The 20,379-nt window shown below is 47.4% G+C and overlaps 2 protein-coding genes across 2 annotated transcripts; both read right to left on the reverse strand.

The window, feature by feature from the left end:
* Positions 1–504: 504 nt before the first annotated feature.
* Positions 505–2,587, reverse strand: Hoxd1 (homeobox D1). The gene is made up of 2 exons (XM_048344228.1): positions 1,939–2,587; positions 505–1,566 (listed from the first exon to the last, which is right to left on the reverse strand). The coding sequence occupies exons 1-2, from the start codon at positions 2,585–2,587 to the stop codon at positions 1,232–1,234; spliced, it is 984 nt and encodes a 327-aa protein (XP_048200185.1). The 3' UTR covers positions 505–1,231.
* An 11,541-nt stretch (positions 2,588–14,128) lies between these two features.
* On the reverse strand, positions 14,129–19,739 carry Hoxd3 (homeobox D3). Its single transcript, XM_048345196.1, has 2 exons — positions 19,202–19,739; positions 14,129–17,378 (listed from the first exon to the last, which is right to left on the reverse strand). Exons 1-2 carry the CDS (start codon positions 19,737–19,739, stop codon positions 16,621–16,623), a joined length of 1,296 nt encoding a protein of 431 aa, XP_048201153.1. The 3' UTR covers positions 14,129–16,620.
* Positions 19,740–20,379: the final 640 nt, after the last annotated feature.

Below are 20,379 nucleotides of genomic sequence, written 5' to 3' on the forward strand. Positions count from 1 at the left end.
CAGGCACTCTTGCCACTAGGCCATATCCCCAGCCCCACACTGAGAACTTTTGACATGCACCTCCCTGCCTTTCTCGGAGAATCCTAACCAAGAAACAGTCTCCGGTTACCTTTCCTCTTCCTTTTTCTGAAGACAGAATACAAAAGGACTCAGAGTTCTTTTGCAGTATCATTCTGGATTTACAGCAGTGCCACAGAAGGTTAATGCATAGTCTACACATAAAACTAGAACACTCAAAGAAAGAAATGTTTTCTTCCTCTACCTGGATATTTTTCAGGGTAACTTTTCCCTTAAGTGACTAATACAATCATCTCTAGCTTTCTGTGTGTCTAGGACATCAGTGTAACCACATTCCCATAGTAGAGTCAAGAAATTCCAAGTAGGAGAAACTGAACCAACTTTTTTTTAAAGAATAGGATGAAAAGACTGTAAGGAAAAACAAAGTATAATAAGTATATTCTGTAATTTTTATTATAAAAAAGAATTTAAACTCTTGACATGCTATGTCTGACATTGAGTGTCATTTGAGTTGACTGCAAGTAAATATTTCAAAAATATACATATTGTATATATTTACATTCAAGTTTGAGTAAGTGATGTCAAAGTGTAGTTCAGGTTTTAATCTTTACCCACTCAGTAGATTTGTTCAACTACCAAATAAACAGAGATTGCATCTTCATTCAGGCACACGGAGAGGTAGAAACTGCTTTTCTAAGGAAAAACAAAACTGGAGTGCAAATGTACAGCTAGATCATCATTGAAGCAGCTTAGCTACATCAAGGAGACCCTAACTAGCTTTGGTCATTTCAAAAAGCTGAATATATGTAGCCTGTTCCTTAAATTAATAAACCCAGAAGGACTTGGGCAGGTGCTCTTTTCATCACATTCCAGGGTGGACAGAACTGAACTAAATGGCTTGCCACTCTGCACCCAAGAATTGCATATGACTTAAGCTAGGCAACATATTGTAGAGCTAGGCCGGCAACTGGGCACCTTTTGCTTGATAAGACACAAATAATACTGAAACAAGTGGCTTAAGAGATAGCAAACATATTTGTACACACACAGCCTGGAACTCAGAAAACAACTAAGATTTTTCCTTTCCAAAGTAAAATCCCTATGGATTTCTGCCTAGGCCCACCTTCATCTCAAACAGTTCCTAAATCTGTATAGAGTGTGGGGTCGCCTGTGATTTCTGCAGGCCAAAGTTCCTCTGTCTCGAAGGCGGACCTCAGGAAGGTTCTTGGGCCTGAGAAGGGCTTCCCAGGTTCCTGCCAGACTTGGCAGGGCTTGTTCCTGAGAGGGGAAGTTGGAGGGAGGCCACAGCGGTGGCTGTGGCCAGAAGACCTTCGCGTTCCCTTTTCTTCTGTTTCATCCTGCGATTTTGGAACCAGATTTTGACTTGAGTGTCATTTAGCTGCAAGCAGTTGGCTATCTCCATGCGCCGGGCTCGAGTTAAGTATTTATTGAAATGAAACTCTTTCTCTAGTTCTGTCAGTTGCTTGGTGCTGAAATTCGTACGGATAGCGCTGGAGGGGCTGGAGGCTCCACACTCGACGAGTTTGCCTGTAATGCAAGAATAAGGCATCAGCCAGGGAGACCAAGATATGGAGACAGATGTGCCAACAGTGGGACCAGTGAGTAAGAACCAAAGTCACAACGCAGCCCTCCCGGGTTTCTATGGTCATCGTCGAACCAAAAGAACAGCTCCACGGAGAGTTTGTTCCTCTAATTTCCCCCAGAACCTGACTTTTTTTTCCCCAGCCTGGTCTTGGAAGATGCTTCATGGAACTGACCTGTCTTAATAAGGCCTCGCTTCCCTGCCTGTAACCCAAACCTCCGTCTAGAGCGACCGCGGCCACTCGCTCCCAGCGCAGTCCCGCCGAGCGGGCTACTTCTCCAGCCCTGGGTGCCTCTACCCCACGCCCCAGTACTTACTTTTCTTCGGGGCGTTCCTCTTCACTTTCATCCATTCGAACGTGCTGAAGGCGGTGGGGAGGCCGGGCGTGGGAGACACGGACTTGGGATAGGCGCCGGGGGCCGGCGATGCAGTCTGGAAGGCTCCGGGGTGGCCATCGGCTGGCTCTTTGAGACACGCCGGAAAGGAGCCCGGCTCGCCGAAGGCTGCGTAGTCCACCTGGCCACTCAGCAGGAAGGAGCCGCCGCTGGAGAAGACCGCCGAGGTGGCATAGTGGACGTGCGCCCCTCCGTCGTCGGTGGGTCTCCCGAGCGCTCCCGGAAAGTCATACACCGGCCCAGACCCCAGGAAACCATAGTCCGCGCCGCCCGCCGCCGCGGCAGGTGCGGCGCCCCGATCGTAGGCCCCTTCCAGGGTGCACGACGCGTACCGGGGCGCGGCCGGGGGCGGTGCGGAGGGCTGCGAAGGGGCGGGTGGGGAGGAAGGCGCGGGGCGGGCGGCGGTGAGGGGCAGGCAGCTGACGAAGGCGCCGTCGCCGCTGCCCAGGGGGAAGGCAGGTTGGAGGGCCACGGGTCGGGCGTCGGCGCGGCAGAACTTGGGTGCGAAGCTGAGCACTTCGCCTCCGACTCGGCCGCCGCCGCACGACACATACTCCAGGTAGGAACTCATTGCTCCAGCCACTGTCCCGAGGGCGCAGGCCAGGGCTGGGGTCTGGAGCCCCACCGGGGCTGGGCCAAACCGTCACCGTCCGCACCGCTCGGCCTTTCCTCGCTACCCCAGCTGCCCTCACCGAGCCACGGCGAGCCAAGCCGGAGGTAAATAGTGGCCTAATATACCGGCGGGGAGGGCCACGTGGCTTTGTCCAGCCAATCGGCGTCTTCACCGCACTTCCTGAGTGCGGACTTCTTGGCTCCTCTGCCCAGGAGCCAACTTAGCCAAATCTGCCAGGGAGCCGATGCCCAAGGCCCCACCCCCAACCGGCCGTCGGGAGAATGCGGGACGCCAGCTCCTGCGTCAGGTATTAGCGAGTGCGGGGAGAAAAGCAGATTAAGAGACAAGGAATGGAGGGAGCGAGCTTGCTCCTGTGCATCCCGGGGTGTGGATTGTAAGCGCCACGGTCTGCAAAGGGTGGAAGGAGATGGATTTGTGGGCGCACGGTTTGTGGGCGCTGCTCCTAGCCCTTCTCCTAGCAAGGAAACTCAGCTTTTTTCTTTTGGAATCCTAGGTGCTTTCTGTTTTCTAGGCACTGCCCCTAAACTTGGAGCAGATGTTTGAATTTTCTCCTTTTCCCGACCTCCCCACAACTTCACTTGGTGACTACGTTTTCCTTTCAAGTGACCTAGCAGCATTCCCTTTAGCTTCCTCTGCTCCTTCCAATGGCTGGCAGCGTGATGCGGGCGGCTGCGGTTGTGCCAAGTTTGGAGTTGAACAGAAAATAAAGTTTGGCGCTTGTAGGGAAGTCTGGTGGATGTTCCCCTTCCGAGTAGGTGGCTAGCATAAAGAATCCACACTAGGGTGAAATGCTTTACTTGAGACTCTTGGCTCCAGAGCACAAAGCTTTCCCAGGGCCCCTGTCAGATCTCTGAGGCTTGGACGGGCTGGTACCTTGAAGCAATTAAAGCTTCTGTTCCATCAGATAAGTGCTGCGTTGTCTCTAGCGAGTGAAATCTGAGGGCTCACAATGTTAATGGGCTCACGTCTTTCCCTTGATAATATGGTTTTGTTTACTGAGTGTAGAGAGACGGGAAATAAAAGTGCAATTGGCACAGGAAACGAAGAGTAGAAGGGTTACAAAGACATGCTTTGCATTGACAAACTTTCCAACTTCCTTGACCATTTCTTTTAACGTTTTCCTCTTTCCGACTGAAGGACAATAGCAAGCTAAAGAAATTGAAGTTATTTACACACAACTGTAATGAAAGAGGGTGGTTTCTTAAAACCTGTGTGAATGAAGAGGCTGAAGAGTCTAGTCTTAGTCTATTCAAGTACCTTGAAAACTTGGTATATTACAGCAGTCTAACTTATGGTAAGCAAGGTTTTATTATTGTTTTACTGAGCCACTTGTCATGAAAGAGCGATTGGGCCCTTGCTTAACTTCCACTGTGAGGCAGTCTCTAGAATAGGGGGCCATCACAGTCCCAGCAGCCAGTTCCCCACAGGGGTGTGGACTTGAGAATAAACAAAGCCACACCAAAATTGTAGAGTGGCGGTGAGGTTGAAGGGCCTCCAAGCTAAAGGGGTAGAGGAGGAATGCTTTGGAGAGACCACAAACCTCCAGCTGTCTGGAATTTCTACACCGCTGGAGTTCTTGAAACTAAGTGGGAAGTAGAATTTACTGCTGACCATAGCCCTTCAACCTTGAACCAGGCACCCTATTTCTCTGAATAAACATTTAGACATTTAGTTTTCACTGACAATAGATGTATTAAAAGAGAATTACTTATTTTTTTCATAGCTGTGTTAAAAATGGGGGTCAGAAATGAGGGTTTCAGCAGTTGGTTCACTACTGTTCAATCTGTTCCCTGATAATCACATATAAACAGCTACATCCTGTTCATCCTTCTCTTCACTCCAGTTGATATCTGAGTCCTTGGCACATCTCATGCCTCCAGACTCAGAATCACCATCTCTCTTCCTGACTTGGTTCTTTTCTGTTGGTTGTGCTATACCACTGAGCTAAATCCCCAGCCCTACTGCAAGAGAATCTTCATCCATAATCATTTGAAGGAGAGACTGGGAGATATTATTAAGAGAAATGTATAGAAATATGGAGTCGAGAATACTTTGGGTCACCTTGAAGTTTGTCTGAAATGTTCACGGGGCATGAGAGCAATGTCTTAGTTTTATTACTTGTGTAAGCCAGGGATTCCCAAGGGATACTTGCCTGCTACAAGTACTGTCCTTAGGGATCCTGTGAGTTCTCTGTGGGAGGTGACAGGTTGTGTTTGATGTAGGAATGCTTTGAAATCTCTCCAATCCTGCTCATCACAGCAACTGCCTCTACTTAGTGCCACCCTTGTGCATTATCATTCTCTCCCTTTTCTGTCAGCAAGTTTCTTTTCTCCAGAGAAATATGCTAGAGGACAGCAGTCCAGTCTTCTGTATGTTTAAAGTCAGCAACCTCCTTCCACAAGTCCCGCTGTGCTTTGGAGAGCACAGTCTTGGCTCCATAAGCCTGCAGCAGAAAAAGTGTTTTGCCTGTTGGAGTAAATAAGGGATGGGAGGGTATCTCATGTCCAAGTAAGGGGAAATGAAACTCTGCTGCAGTTCTCTGTAGCCTCTTCAGTCTTCTGAAGATAAAGGTGAGGATAAATGGATGCTGAGGACAGGAATTCTAACCCTCTTAGAAATCTGATGGCATAGCCCTCACTGAGGAAAGCAGTGCAGAGTTCTGTGCCCTTCCTTGGGTGGATGAGACTTTCCTAGTAGGCATTCAATTAAAAAATAGGAGGGAGCAGAGAAAAGGATGGCCACAGCATCATTCTCTACCATGACTAATGGTGGCTTAAGGATATCCTTATATTATTGACTCCCCAAACCACTTTGTATAAAATCACCATAGAAGCTTGTTTAAAAGTGCAGGTTCCTTGGCCCAATCCCAAAGATTTTAATCTAATAGGTCTGACTCAGGAGTCTTTATTTTTAAGAAGTCTCTTGGGTGATCTTACAGCAAGGTTCTTCAGACCCACACTTTAAATTTCTCTGCTCTGGGATTAGTGTGGGAGGGAATATGGTGGGGGGTGAAATGAGAGGTCATATGGAGCTGGTGCTTGAGTATAACTGGAAAGTATACCAAAGTCTGTTGAGTGGTAGAGCCAAGAGGTCAATGTCAAGATCAAACCTGAGTTCAAATGGACTAAGGTTCTAAAATAGAATACCCTAAAGATGTGGTCATTAGACATTTCCCTTTTTTGCTAGCCAATTGGTGCTCTGCTGAGTTTATTTCCATTTCTTGACACCTCCCCAGCTTAGCTTTGGTAATGCCAGAGAGAAAGTGAGATAGGTCTCTTCAGAAAAAATTTTAAAGTAGAAAGAGGGGAGGAGTGGGAATGGGATCTTCAGCTCTCATTTCCTCCTATCTCTCATTCAGCTCTCATTTTCTCCTATTTCTCACAAGTTATCTGAAAAGTGTATTTGAGTCCCATAGGTCTAGAGAGAATGAAAGGTCTCTTGATCTGTAACTATGGCTAAAAAAATGGCCTTTCATAGCCTGAAATAGCAAAGTTAGAATGCATCTTAGAAATAAACTGCATTCAATTTTTAAGGAGGAAATAATTATACTCTGAAGTTAAAAGGCAATGCCTTCCTGCCAAAAATGATGGAGCTTTGACTCTCTACTGTGCATTGCCTTTCCTCAGTCTTCAAGAAGAAAAGAAGCCAGTCACTTCTCCCCAGGGTTCTGTGCAGTCTTGTTTCTAAGCAAAGAAGAGTATGGCTCAAGGGAGAGCTCTTGTTTTCTGGGGGACTGTACTCAGTGGGGCTAACCAAGAAGCCTGCTCCTCTTCCTGTGGCATTTGTTGACTAAATCTCATACCCTAGTATTGAGTAGTCCCACCTCAAGGCTCCTATGTCCTGGGTAGAGGTGCAAGATTCCCTCACATGCCACCGAGGTTGACCATCAAAGCCCTGAAGGGACAGAACAAGAGGTCCTTGAAGATTGATTTCACTGCCTAGAGTACAAAAGGCCTACCTAGGGCATTTCGACTTGCACTAATCATTTTTAATTTGGTCTCTTTGTTTTATAAGTAGGTAATAAATTTACATTGGCCTTGTTCAAGATTCAAAAGGGTATTCAGTGAAATAAATGTCTGTCTCCCACCTTTGTACACAATCATATACTTTGCCTTCACATAGACAACCACTTTGAATAGTTTTGTGTGTAAGTTTACAGAGATGTTTTATATCTGAATAAGTCATATCTGCACATCATTTGTAACACAAATGGTAGCATCTTAGACAGACTCCATGATACCACACTGTTTGTGTTGTACCTTGGAGATGATCCCATAGAAATACACACAGAACTCCTTTACAACTCCATCCTATTCTACTAGTAGTAGAGTTACAGAATATACCTACTAAAGCTTACTTAGCTAGTTCCTATAGACAGACATATTACTTATTTTCAATCTCCAGCTATTATAAACACACATTCAGATTTTTAGCTATTAGAAAATTCCTGGAAGTGAAATTACTAATGTGAATGTTTTTGTGAACTGACAACTTCACATTTTGCTAAAATGCTCTCCATAAACAAGAATCAAAGTAGCCAAGCATAGTGGCATATGCCTGCAATCCTAGCACTCATGAGACTAAGGCAAGAATACTCTGAGTTCAAAGCCAGTTTGATCTACATAGTGAGACACACATTCACTCTCTCTTCTCTCCCATACAAACACACAAATCAGTTTGCCTTTCTACTATTACTTCATGGGAGTTCCCATGACACTTTTGCCAAATCAATGGGATGCTATTTTTTTTTTTTTGGCCAGTGCTGGGGTCTTGAATTCAGGGCCTGGGTGCTGTCCCTGAGCTTTTCATTGCTCACGGCTGGTGCCCTACCATTTAGCCCACAACTCCACTTGCAGCTTTTTGATGGTTATTGGAAATAAGAGTCACATGAATTTTTCTGCCTAGGCTGGCTCCAAACTACAATCCTCAACTTCAGCCTCTTGAGTAGCTAGTATTACAGGAATGAGCCACCAGCACCTGTCTAAATATTTTTATTTTTGACAATCTGATAGATACAAAAAAATGCCTATTACTTATCCTAGCAACACCTCTCAAAATGTTATTCATTATCTTATTTAATCATTTCATTGTTCTGTTGTGCATAGCTTTATTTCTGATGCAGAAAATATAATAACTGGTAGTCACATCCAATATAAATGGCCAAGATCAGATATCCAATGCTTTTTCCTGTACTAAGCAGTTCCACACTGGGCTTAAGAAGGTTCAAAGTGGGGGGCTTAGAGCCCCCTTCAGAAAGATACATGATTTAAAAAGCACAAAAGCTTGTTGACATCTGCTAAGAGGTCTGCTCTTTAGTGGTCTAATACCAAGCCCACATTTCTGTGTGCATCCTCCTGAGAGTGTCCCTCTGAAAGCTAGGGACTTTGGTTAGCAATCTGATCTGACCTCCTCCTAAGCAGTAGCTTGGATTCAATATCTAGGAAGCAGTGAAATGGTGTTTTTAATTTTCCAGAGACTTCTTTCTGCCACCCAGGATCTAAGTATTGATCGGCATGATGGAGGTAGAAGCATGTTTTCCCCAGGTTTTTGCATTGTATAGGACATTCACTAGGACCTAAAGATAACACACACACACACACACACACACACACACTCACCTCTAATGATAAACCTATGAGGTAGCTATCTTTATTGACTGATGAAACTAAAGTCTAGAAAGATTAAGTGGATTGCTTAGGGTCACACAATGTATAAGTAGCAAAGCAGAAAATACAATGTAGATCTGAAACTGAACTCATTAGCTTTCCCTGCAATGTGTTTCCATCCTCTTTCCACTTCAGTGAATGGTCTGACTCCCACTCTGTCTCTCAATCCAGAAACCTAGGAATTAACATCCATAGCATCTTTTATTTATCCAGCTGGACAACAGGTATTGTGAGTACCTCCTAAAAATCTTTCTTTTCAACCTTTTTAAGTTACATACTCCCTTGCCTTAATTATTCAGCAGCCTCCTTTTTATTTATTTATTTATTTATTGTCCTTGATTCTATCTCTTTTCTCCATCAGCTAGAATACCATGAAGCTAGCTTTCAAAATACATACCTTCATGTTCCAACCTAAAACTTTCTGTTGCTTCCTATTACCTATGAAGCAGCTTTAGACTCCTTTTTGTGAACCTTGTACGACCTTTCAGTGCCCTACTCCAAACTACTCTCCTTGTTCCAAGTCCAGATGTGCTCCTTCTGATCTCTGCCTAGCAAGCCCTTTCTCCTTGCCAGAAAAACTTATTCTTCCAGGGGCCAACTTCATTTCTTAGTAGCTTTGTTTTTTTTTGTTTTAACACTACAGATGGTTAATTGTTCCTTTTTCTTTTTTCTAGAAACAATATGATAGGTTCTATAACTTCTGTTATAGAGATTTCTCTCTTCCTTTAGATTGAAGGGTACAAAACAATAGTGACTCCATCTTTGAATCCCAGAGCCCAGCCCAGGGCCTGCAAGAGATGTTAGTGGGTATTGGTAAAAAGGCAAGAGAGATGGAACAACTTGAAATAAGGGCATCAGGACCAGTATTTGCTTTGCTTAGTGGGTGGGAAGATTCCTACTATGTAAGGCTTGTATTCTAGCTCATATCTATTAGAAGCATAAAGTTCTTTCTCTTAGACACTGGTGTCTCACATCTGTAATCGTAGTTACTTGGGAGGGTGAGATCTGAGGTTCTTAGTTCAAAATCAGTACAGGCAGAGAAGTTGATGAGACTCCAATTACCCACAAAATGCTGGACTGGGGGTGTGGTTTAGGTGGTAGAGTACCATCTGTGAGCAAAAAAGCAAAGTAAGAGAGTACAAGGCTCTGAGTTCAAACTCTGCTGCTGGTACAAAACAAACTTCTTTATTCCAAAGAATGTCCACCCAAGATGACAAGGACAGAAAAGGCTGAGGGGATAGTGGGACCAAGCCGGGACTCTGCATTCTCCAGGAACTCCTACTTGAGGGCTGAGTCATTCAAGTCAAGTCACTAAAGAGCTTGTGCCACCCATTAAAAGGGCAAAAGGGAACAAGGCCAGAACTGTCATAGAACTTACAAAAAGAAAGACAATTTTGCAAAAGAGTTGTAAGAAAGCCTTACACCACCCAGACCTGGTTGTGAACAGCTCTAAACGCATGAGTGCCCCTCCCCCCAGAAACTCACAGTTTATCCCTTATGTTTCCAAAGTGAACTCAAAAACATCCAATAAAAAAATACTCAAGTCTTTCCTCTCTACTAGAAAAGTAAAGGCACCTAGCATTGTGCCTGATGTTTTAATTAAACTTTTATTGTTATTTTTAAATGGTATTCAAGTTTATTCCAAGTTCAACAGTTTTAACCTACTTCCACCCACACACTCCTGCAGGCGGCAACTAATCTGCAAAAAAAAGAACCAATTCTTGACAAGCTAGAGTTCTCCTGGCTTTGTCTTCAGAGCTTGGGGTCTCCCCGTCTGGGAGTAGAACAGCATGTAAGGGTGGCACTCGACTGAGGCAAGCAGGAAGAAGGGCTGGGGAATGCAGAGTCCCCGGGGTAGATGTGGGGCAGACGTGAGTGGCTGCATGTGGGAAGGCCAGGCGCGGGACTGGAGGGCGTCGGTGCGGGTCCCGGGTGTGGGGAGGTGGCCGTCGCCCGGCCCTCCCCTCTCGCCAGCGCGGCGCGCGGTGCGCTGGCCTGGCTGCGGGGCAGCAAGCGGGTCACGCCCTGGGTAGAGCGCTCGGCCCGCGCGCGCCTGCGTCCCCTCTGCTTGCGGTTTCTGGTCGGCTCCCAGCTGGCCCAGACTTGCTCTGAAGTAGGAGGAACCGCTGTCGAGAGAAAAGTGCACACCGGGTGATTGATGAACTCTTAATAGGACTAACCTCTCCCGCCCCCACCCTAGACACGCTCACTCGGAGAGAGACCCTCCACCCCTCCCCGGCCCAGGGCTCCCCGCGAGCCACCGGGACGCGGCCGCCCGCCCGGAAGGTAATTAACTCACCGTTTGTCTTCCAGAGGGTTCCAGGTGCTACCGGGAACTCCGCTCTTCCGAGGCCCGCCCGGCGATCGCGCGCGTCACGTGGCGGTGCGGAGCGGGCTTTGTGCGGCGGGCACGCCAGACCGCCCAGCCCCCCTGGCAGGCGGTGGCTATTGTTCCCCGCGGGGGACCGAGGCGCCCAGCCTCGAGGTCCTCACCAGCCCCCTCCCTCCAGTACCCCTGGATCTGAGGTCAGAACTTCCTTTGTGTATGGCCAGCTCTACCAGCCGTGGGGATGGCGTGATCGCTGCCCCAAGGGACAGCAGAAAATGAGGAACGCCAGTGGCAGCTCCCTAAAGCTTCACACAGCCGACCCACTTTCCTTCTGGACCCTGTAGAGGAGGTAGCAAGGGATGGAAGTCTTTGTGCCGCTGCTCTGTGAACAATGGGGCCATCAAATGCCTTCCCTTCTCTTCCCTCCCTAGTTAGGGACGCCCTTCTCCCGCCTGGAGAGAGGCCCTTGCTCAACAGGCCCTTCTCTCTCAGCTTACGCCGGCTCTTCAGATCAAAATACTTCATTTGTATCTGAATCCTAATTCAAATTACGATCTCTTCCTACTCCTCTGGTGCTCATTAATATTAAATTCCACAAAAATGAGCCACATAGGAACCTGTGAAGATATATTGTCAAGGGCTGGGCTCAGTGGCAAGAGTACAGCCTTGGCACACTACAAGCCCTGGGCTCAACAGCAGATTAAAACAAACAAAAAATTCCCAAGGTCTAGGACATGAAGACACATGCAAGAAGAGTTTGCAGATTTTCTGGAGACCTTTCACCTGCCTCTGCTACTGCAAATGATTGCATACCCATCTACCTTGGGTCTTCCAAATATATGAATGTCTTTTGATCATTTTGTTCCCACTAGACCTGGCCTAAATATGGATTGTCTTATATTTTCTAACCTGCCAAGATGGGTGTGATATAACCTTGAACCCCCAAAATAAGGACATTCAGAGCTGGAAAAGAAGGAGAAGTAAAGATTTCTCTTCTGTGATGAGCCTCTCCGTTCTTCATCCTCTCCAACACCAGCACTGAAGAAAGGATTCATGCACCCACACTTTTTCTCTCCATTCCTGATCTTCTGAAAGAGAGAGCTATAAAAAGCTAGCCTTCGAAGGTGGTAAACCTTGCCTGGGGACAAGTCAGTGTCAGTCCCCAAACTATCCCTGAGTGTGTAAGAATAGGCCTATTCACAGACCCTAAGTATACACTGTCTGAAAAGTTGCAGTGCCCAGAAGTGACTAGGCAATAAGCTTATGATGACTGAGGCCTTCAGCATTTCTTCTTGCCTACTCACAAACTTCTGCTTGTTTCTAGTCTTTCATTCTAGTTTCTGAAAGAATGCTAAAAAGTCCTAGATGAAGAGGACCTTCCTTAACTTGTTAACTGAGATTAGCCACTTCTTGCCTTCAGAAGAAAGTTTCAACTAATTCTCAGGATAAAGTCAAAACAAGTCTGTGACTGTCCCTTGAATATTGGAGGCAGAAACAAACTTCTAACTCCACTAGTTGGAAGAGAACACTTATTTTCAGAAGGAAGGATTACTTCTTTGTTATTCAAACATACACCCACACAGATCCTCTTCACTCTCCCTAATGAAAAATCCTTAACAGATGGAAAGCCTGGGCTCAGTAGCCAACTGGCTGAGAAGATGCCCTCCCCTCAGAGGCTAGTTAGCAGGTATAGACTCCAGTAAGGGAGAAAGAACAAGTAACTAGTATAGGTAATCTTATGCTCCTTACAGATAGAAATTCGAATGATCTTGTTCAGCAAGGTTAGCAGCCTCTGGGGTCTCTAAACTCAGTTTGGCTGATAGGGACTGGGCTTGAGGCTGCACCAAGGGGAACAAACTTGCTCTATATCCCTTCCATATCCCCTTCCTTTCTCATCTGAAAGTCTGTACAAAGAAATGGTACAAATGGATGGTTAACTTAATGATTCCATCAGAGGTGGATTTTTCAATGTCAGGTCCCTAGATGAGGCTGAAGTCTGAAAGCCAGAAGGCAAAACAGATAGTCAATTGTCCTTTCTTACCTCCTTACCAATAGCCAGCACTACTCTCCAGATGATTCTGCACAATCCCTTGGCTAGCTCTATTGGGTCTGAGCAATTCATTCTAGACTGGCTGCTGAGTTTCTCCTAGTTGTAAAGAAAGCACTCCATCGACCTGAATCTCTTTCTCCACCCTCACCTCCCATTTTGTAGCAATCCCTTCCATCTGCCTTAACAAGGTCTTGCCTTAATTCATTTTTGATTGCTTGGGCAGAACAACAAGGATGTCCAAATGACAGCCATCTCTCATTTATACTCTAGATCTCAAATTCTTCAGATGAAAGAGACCCACAACGTTGCTGGCCCACATCTTCCTTAAATCTGCCTATATAGAGGGTGGAGATGGGCAAAAAGAATTGGCCAAAGCCTGCGCTAAATTGCCATTTCCTTCTCTTGACAAGGAGATACACCTCCCAGAGACCAAGGTCCTGAGCAAGGAGCCCGCTCGGCCCTTCCCCACCTCCATGTATTCGCTGGTAGCCCACGATGGGCCTGCTCCACTGCAGACCGCCAGGAAAGCTGGGCACACAATGGCTTGCCTACTTTGAGCGGACCAGCTGCTGGGGCATTTTCCCAGAGCCCCAAGATGAGGCCTGGAACGACCTGGAGGCCTTGCTGCGCTCCCCTTGCCCTCTAGCCCTGGTCCCCCGAAGAGACAAGAGCTAGGGAGGACATTTTCTTCCCCAACACATCCCGCTGGAGGTCCTACTGGGAACTGAGGCTCCGGCCCTGGGAGCTACCGCCCGAACGGGCTCCCCTCCCCCACTCTTCTTTCCTGGCTTCTCGGGGCAAGGGAAGGAGGAGGCCGGCGCCTCGGTGGATAGAGCAGCTATTGTGACCTTCCCTGGCAGAGCGGGAGCCAGCCGAGTGTGTCCCGCCGGCGGTGGCGGGGGAGGAGGCGACTGTGTGTGCAAACCTCGGGTGCAGAGGGGGTGGCACTGGGAAATAAAGGTTTGCAACCTCCAGCAGTTGGGCCTTTCAGGGGGGCGTTTGGTTGTGTTTAGACTCTGCTGCTTCCTAACACTAATTGCAGGCTCAAGAATAGCGGAATTTACAGTGAAGGCCAAGGCGGCTTGTTTATAATTTATGAAGTTTTAAATGGTTGTGCCTAGGGTCCAGCGCTCACCCGGGGCGGTTGGTTGCGTGGGAGCACGCCCTACCAGGACTCCCCGCCACCCCCACCCGCACCAGGAGTGAGCAAGTGTACCCACCACAGGACTCAAGCTAGTGACAGCCACAAATCGAGCCATTCTCAGAAGTCTCAGGAACCTCCAGAGGTCGGAGAAAGCTGCAGATTTGGTCCAAGAAGTTTCCTCCACCCTCCCTCCCTACCCCACTCTCTCTCTCCCTCCCTCCCTATCTCCCCCATCCTCTCTCTCTCCGTTCCTTCCTTTCTCTTTTCTTCTCCCTCTCTCTCCCTTCTTCTCTCTTCCTCCCCCTCGCTCTTTCTCCTTTCTCTCGAAGCCTTTCCCCCTTTCTCCCCTTCTCTCTAGCTGGGCCTTGGGAAGCCAGAGCTACTTAGAAAGGGAGCCCCCAATCCTGCATTTCCCTGGAGCCTGGAGCCTGAGTGTGAAAGGAAGCTGATGTCAGCCGGGCTAGACACCATTTAAAGTCTAATCCATGAAACCCTAAGCCACAGATGACACTTGGGGCTTTGCAGACACCCGCAGACTCAGCAGATACTCCTGCGGTAACACACCAAGCTGGAAAACGCCTGGAGCCATGATGCATTATGTATTTTTTTATTATTATTTATGGTAGGAAGAGGAGATGAGGGAAAACCGGGCTGAATCTAAACAGCCTGACAATTCATCTATTTAATATTTAGCCAGTTAAGAAAGGTAGTTGTAATCCCTGGAAGGCAGCGAGCTCTTCTTTGATTTCCCTAATAGCATAAAAAATAATTTCTTACAAGACAATTAGAAATTCTGCCTATGGATGCAAGTTTCATAGAAAACAATGTTACGCCTTGAAAGTGGGTAAAATATGCCTTCGATTGAAGTAATTTATTCTGCTGATACACTTCTACAACATATATACTTTAAACCTGCTTGATAGAGTGAAATTTAGCAAAAGGATGTCCCCTCCCACCCCCAATCTAACATGCCATTTTTTTTAAAACAGCACAAAGGAACAAGGAAACTAAATATTATGTTGAGCCGTCATTACTTAGCGAAACACAAACATCCAAATAGAAACGAATGTTGTTCCACCAGAAGATTAGGAGTTAAATTATTTCCACACAATAGGAATTTCACCTCGGTCACTGGGGATGGAGTAGGAGTTGCATTATTTGTCAAACCAAATAGAGATGCGTGGGCTGACTTTGCTGAAATACAAAAGAATTGAACCTTATCTGAAGGCGTTTTCCAAATGCCTCCTCCCATGGAAGCAAGTGTAAACTGTCCACCCCTAAGCAAGAGCCACGCTAATATTTACAAAATGGTTCTGAATCTTTGACGTTTTTGTCCGTTTTGTACAAAGAAACAGGAGTGAACAAGATGTGTTTATGTGTTGTGTTCCATGAATGAAACTTTGATTATTTTACATCATGGAGAACATTTGCATTCTTTAGAAGTGAACTACTGACCATTACAATGGAAAATAAAATTCATGACAAGATTTCTTAGAGAAAAAGCTTAGGTGCCAGGCTCCAAGTGATTGGTTCCTTTTGTACACCTTAGCCTTTTCATAGTTCAATTCTAACTACATCTCATGTCTTTTCTTTGATTGTCAGATTTCTTTTAAAGTTTTACTTTTATTACTTAATGTAGAAAACAATGACCTCCGGACTCCCTACTTTAACAGTATGTCATGTTTAGAAAGATCAAGGAAAGTGCTGTTTTGACAAAGCCCTGTTCCAATCATTCCACCCAGAATATTTCTAGATTTGCATCCTCCGTTGTTGTCCCCCTCCCATTTCAATAGTGGGAATGTAATCATGTATTTCTCCTCAAACCAATTTGTGCACTAAATTCCAAATTAACCATTTTCAAAGGGTCAACCTTTCTCTGGGCCTTCCATCGGGATAAAGGCTGCTTGCAAGTGTTCATGATGAACAGATACACTCTGACAGAGAAATTTTTTATTCTAAATATTTGTTCAAATAGTACCAGACAATTTGAAATCAATAAACTGTGTTGAGTGGCGAGGGCTGCTGCTGTAGAGAAATGACAAACTGTGTCTTGCCATGCCACCGGGCTGTCTGACTCAACCCATGAAGGACAATTTTGTGGTCTTAATCCTTTACAGCAACTACAAACACCAGCCACGGTTATAACTGTTCAAAACTACTCTTTCAACTAGTTCAGACCAAGGGGACTAAAGAGGTGAAATGTGTGACCTCCAAGGCCAGGGAGGAGCGTGTACCTAAACTCGGCTGGAAAATTCTACAAATATACACATAAATACATTAAGACAAGGATAAATAATCAGGGAAACGAAATGAGTCGCTTCAAATAATAAATACAGATCGTTTAGTCCGAGGCAATCCTTACGTTGGGAGGGGAAGAAGCATATAAATTAAGGTTTCCGAAACTATACTAGACGCGGGCCAGCCCGGGACTCTCCAGGTTCTAGTTCCTCTGTAGGACATGCCGCCGATGGGTCTCAGACTTACCTTGGGGACACCATTACCACATTAGAGTCCCTCGTTCCGCAGTTTATGGCACTGTCAGGCTTACAGGGGAGGATCCTTGCGGCTGATTTATGGCGAGTCACCCAAAGGAAGACTCGCCGAGCGGGGAGGCCCGGTCTCAGCCGCCTCCGCCACTAGATCCAGCAGGCAGCAGCCGGACCCGAGGGGGAGGGGAGGGAGGGTCCCCCCCCCCCAACTTCCCAGTGGGCCCCCGCCCCACCACCCCATCACCAAAGCAAGAGAGGTAATTGCGCCGCGAGTTCGGGTCCGCGGCGACAGCTACAGATGTGTCAGTTTAGGGGCCTCGGGCAGGCGTCCCTGAGACGAGTGATGGGCCGAGAGATCTGTGTAGGTGGGGTGAGGGTCGCACGGTCCGTGGTGATGGTTGCCAGGAATTTGCGCGGCGCAACTGTAGTCCACGCTGGCGGAAGACGGGTGCGAGAGGTGACCCAGGTTGAAGACCGGCCCGGAGGCGGGAGCCATGGAGTCGACGAAGTTGCCGCCCACGTACACCGGGCTGCCCTGCAGGTTGGCGCTGGCAAAGCCGCCGCCGTTGCTAGCCATGGGGTGGGGCTCGAACTCGGGCGCTGCGTAGCGCTTCTGCTGGGGCAGGCAGCTGCTGAGCGGCGCCGTGTAGGCGGCCAGGCCGTACATGTTGGGCTGCGATTTGGCGAAAGCTGGCGGCGACGGGGCGTCGTAGGCCAGGCCCGGCACCGGTGGCAGCTGGCCGGAGTAGCCCACGTGGCTGGCGGCTCCTCCAAGCGGCGGGCTGCGCTCGGGGGACTGGCCTGCTGGCGAGTGCAGGATGCCCTTGGCCTTCTGGTCCTTCTTGTATTTCATTCGCCTGTTCTGGAACCAGATCTTGATCTGCCGTTCGGTGAGATTCAGCAGGTTGGCCATCTCCACGCGGCGCGGCCGGCACAGGTAGCGGTTGAAGTGGAATTCTTTTTCCAACTCCACCAGCTGCGCACTTGTGTAAGCCGTGCGAACCCGCTTGGACGCCGGGCCAGGCGGGCTCTTGTCCTCGCAGCTCTCCCCTGGGTAAGGGAGGGAGAGAGGACGCTGAGTGAGGGGGTAAGGGCCCCCCAGGAATAGAGAAGAGTACTTTTCCAGCTTCATTTTCCTCCGGCCCCTCCCCCATCTCCAATCCTGGCTGGGGCATGTACTTCTGAGGTAAGATTCCAAGGAATAACCCACCAGACAGACAGACAGACAGACACAGACACACAGACACACACACACACACACAGACACACACACACACACACACACACACACACACACACACCCCAGCTCGCCCCACCTCCCTCCCCGCCTACCTATAAGTCGCACCTGCAACCTCCATCTGCGTCTAGGGTACAATTTACTTTGTCTTCCCCTTCATCCTAGCCCATCATCTCAACTCAAAGGCTATGAAAGACTTTAATACAAGACTAGTAGCAGCTGGCAAGGCCTCCCCACCACTACAAAGAAAGGCCAGACTCCTTTGAATACTGCTTCCTATCTTTGCTGCTGGGGTGGGGGAAGCAGCTTTAGCCTGCTTTGCTTGGTTCTTACGCTAAGCACCCCAGAAAGCAAAGGAATAGGGGTGGAGATCTTGCCAGTCCAGCTGCATCCAAAGACAGGGATGTAATAAACAAAGAAACAAACAAGCAAAAAAGAAATCTGCCCTGGAGTTTTAGGGGTCCAAAGCCAGGCTGAAAGCATTTTGAGTATGGCATTGTTAGGAGCAGCGACCTCAGCACTGCCTTCTACCACCCCTGCCACCTCTCAGCTGCTTGTCCACTCCCTCACTGAGAAGACAAATGGATTTCTCCTGGGAGGGAGGGCCTGCTCCTGAGCTGCGGAGGGAGGGACAGGAGAAGGAGCTTGTAGGCAAGAAGATATTTTCCCCCAGGAGGAGCAGCCCAGGGAGCAGCAGGCATACCAGAAACCTGGTAACAAGTCACACCCCAGGCCTCAAACTAGCCCTGGACTTGGGCACATGTTCATCTATCTGAAAATAAACACCATCAAAGAGCACAAGGTCAGGAAATTTCAGGAACCAAGCAGTCTGAGCAGAGAGGAGGAAGAAACATCACCTCCTGACCAGGCCCATCTTCTTCCACATGCCCTGGACAGGGAGACTGTAGGGTCTCCTCTGTTTCATAGCACATCCTTGCTCCCTACTACATACTGGAATGCCTATAATGAATGGGTTCTCTAAAGTGGGAGAGTTAAGCTAGGGAGGGTCAAGCACATTTCAGGTTTATGCCTTGTAGGCCCTTAGAGAGTCAGGATAGTTGGATTCAAATCCAAGACTTGAGTTTCATGATCATAAGCAAGTTTTGTTTTAGCTCTACTAAATGTTTCCTTATCTATAAAAATGAGGATGTTATTTTGTTGTTTATCACATCCACCTGAAAAAATTTTTTTAAATTAAATAAATCAATACTTGTAAATTACTTAATGTGTTTTTGTTTGCTTGCTTTCTTGTTGGTTGTAGTCTTGTTACGTAGCCCAGGCTTTGTAGATTCTCCTGTCTCCACATCCCAAATGCTGGCATTCTAGACATGGGCCATTAAACCCAGCCCAAGTTTGAAAGGCTGGAAGAAGGAACTGAGTTATGCCAACAACCCAAGAAAACATATAGTAAGTCAGCATAAAGAATTACATTAATAAAGTTGAGCCCCAGCTCAAAGTAAGTGAACTCACACTATATTCTTCTAAGAGTTTGAATCCAACCAGGGATACTAAGAAGGAGTCGGAGTTTAAACATGTAGTTTCCAAGGTTACCCCCATAGAGCCCCTTGGTCTCTTGTTTCCTGAGTGATGGGCTTTTCTGGTTCCAGGGTGACACCCCCCCCTCCCTCAGAGCTACCTGCAGTGGCACAGTTGTTCTTCTGCTTGGAGTTCTGTCGAGACTCTTTCATCCAAGGGAAGATCTGCTTGCTGATGGTTGCTGAGGAGCTAGAAGCATTAGGCCCACCCTTGGCCTTCTTGGCAGGTACTCCTCCTCCAGGATTGGTAGGTGAGGATGGGGGCAGAGTAGGTGGTGGAGGAGGAGGCTGTGGTTGCTGCTGTTCTGAGTTCAGACCTGGAGGCTGGCTACCACCACCCCCACCCTGGTTGTTCCCAGTGCCAGGTCTCATGCAGCTGCCATTGAGTTCAGCCCCTTTGTGGGCTGGTGCTCTGAGAGGTGCAGAGTTCTGGATAGAACAGGCAGAACCTGGGTACTCAGTGTCCAGAGAGTTGGCAGCAGTAGGTGGATAGGGCTGATGGGGGTTACTGTAGCCATAAGTATCAGTGGCTTTGCTGTAGCCATAGCCTCCAAACAGTCCTGGGTTTTCATAGTATGCAGCCTTCTGCATGGTGCACTCAGGAAGCTCCAGGGCCTGCTGACCCTGATCAAATAACATTGACTACCACTGTGTCCTTCACCACCACTTCCAGTGTCTGCTGAGTCCTGAGAGAGCTGGTCCAGCCCCCAGGCTCCAGGTGACCTGTGGAGAAGAAAAGTGAGAGGTCCCAGAAGGACTGTCATTGGCAAGACCAGTCTCTGTAGAAAGACTAGCCCAAGCTCTCTGCTTCCCATCCACCTCACAGTGGAGAAATGGGCAAGGTTCTGAGTCTGAGATTTTTATGAAGTTTATTTGAATCCTTTAAAACGAAGAAAGTTATCATAAATGTAGGGGGAACCACATTTCCTTTAGCTTAACTTTAGCTTGGCAAAGGTGCTTTATCCTTCATTCCCAGGTGCTCCTAGAAAAAATTGTCTTTCTCCAAGATAGTTTAGTTTTTGAACTGCATGGAAAAATACTATGACCTCATATGTTTTACTGACTGATTCTTCCCCTAAACAGTGAGCCCCTTGCCAACATAGACTGTTTACTTCATTCTGTATATTCTTAATGTCTAGTATGGTGCCCGTCTTATTGTAACTGCAATAAATGTTTATTGAATGAATGAAGGAATGAATTAGTGAATGAATAAAAAGATCAATCAATCTCTGGTTGATTGATCCCTGTGTTTTTGTTTGCTTGTTTGTTTAGTGGTGGA

This window comes from Perognathus longimembris, chromosome 4 (genome assembly GCF_023159225.1).
Source record: "Perognathus longimembris pacificus isolate PPM17 chromosome 4, ASM2315922v1, whole genome shotgun sequence".
Taxonomy (NCBI): domain Eukaryota; kingdom Metazoa; phylum Chordata; class Mammalia; order Rodentia; family Heteromyidae; genus Perognathus; species Perognathus longimembris.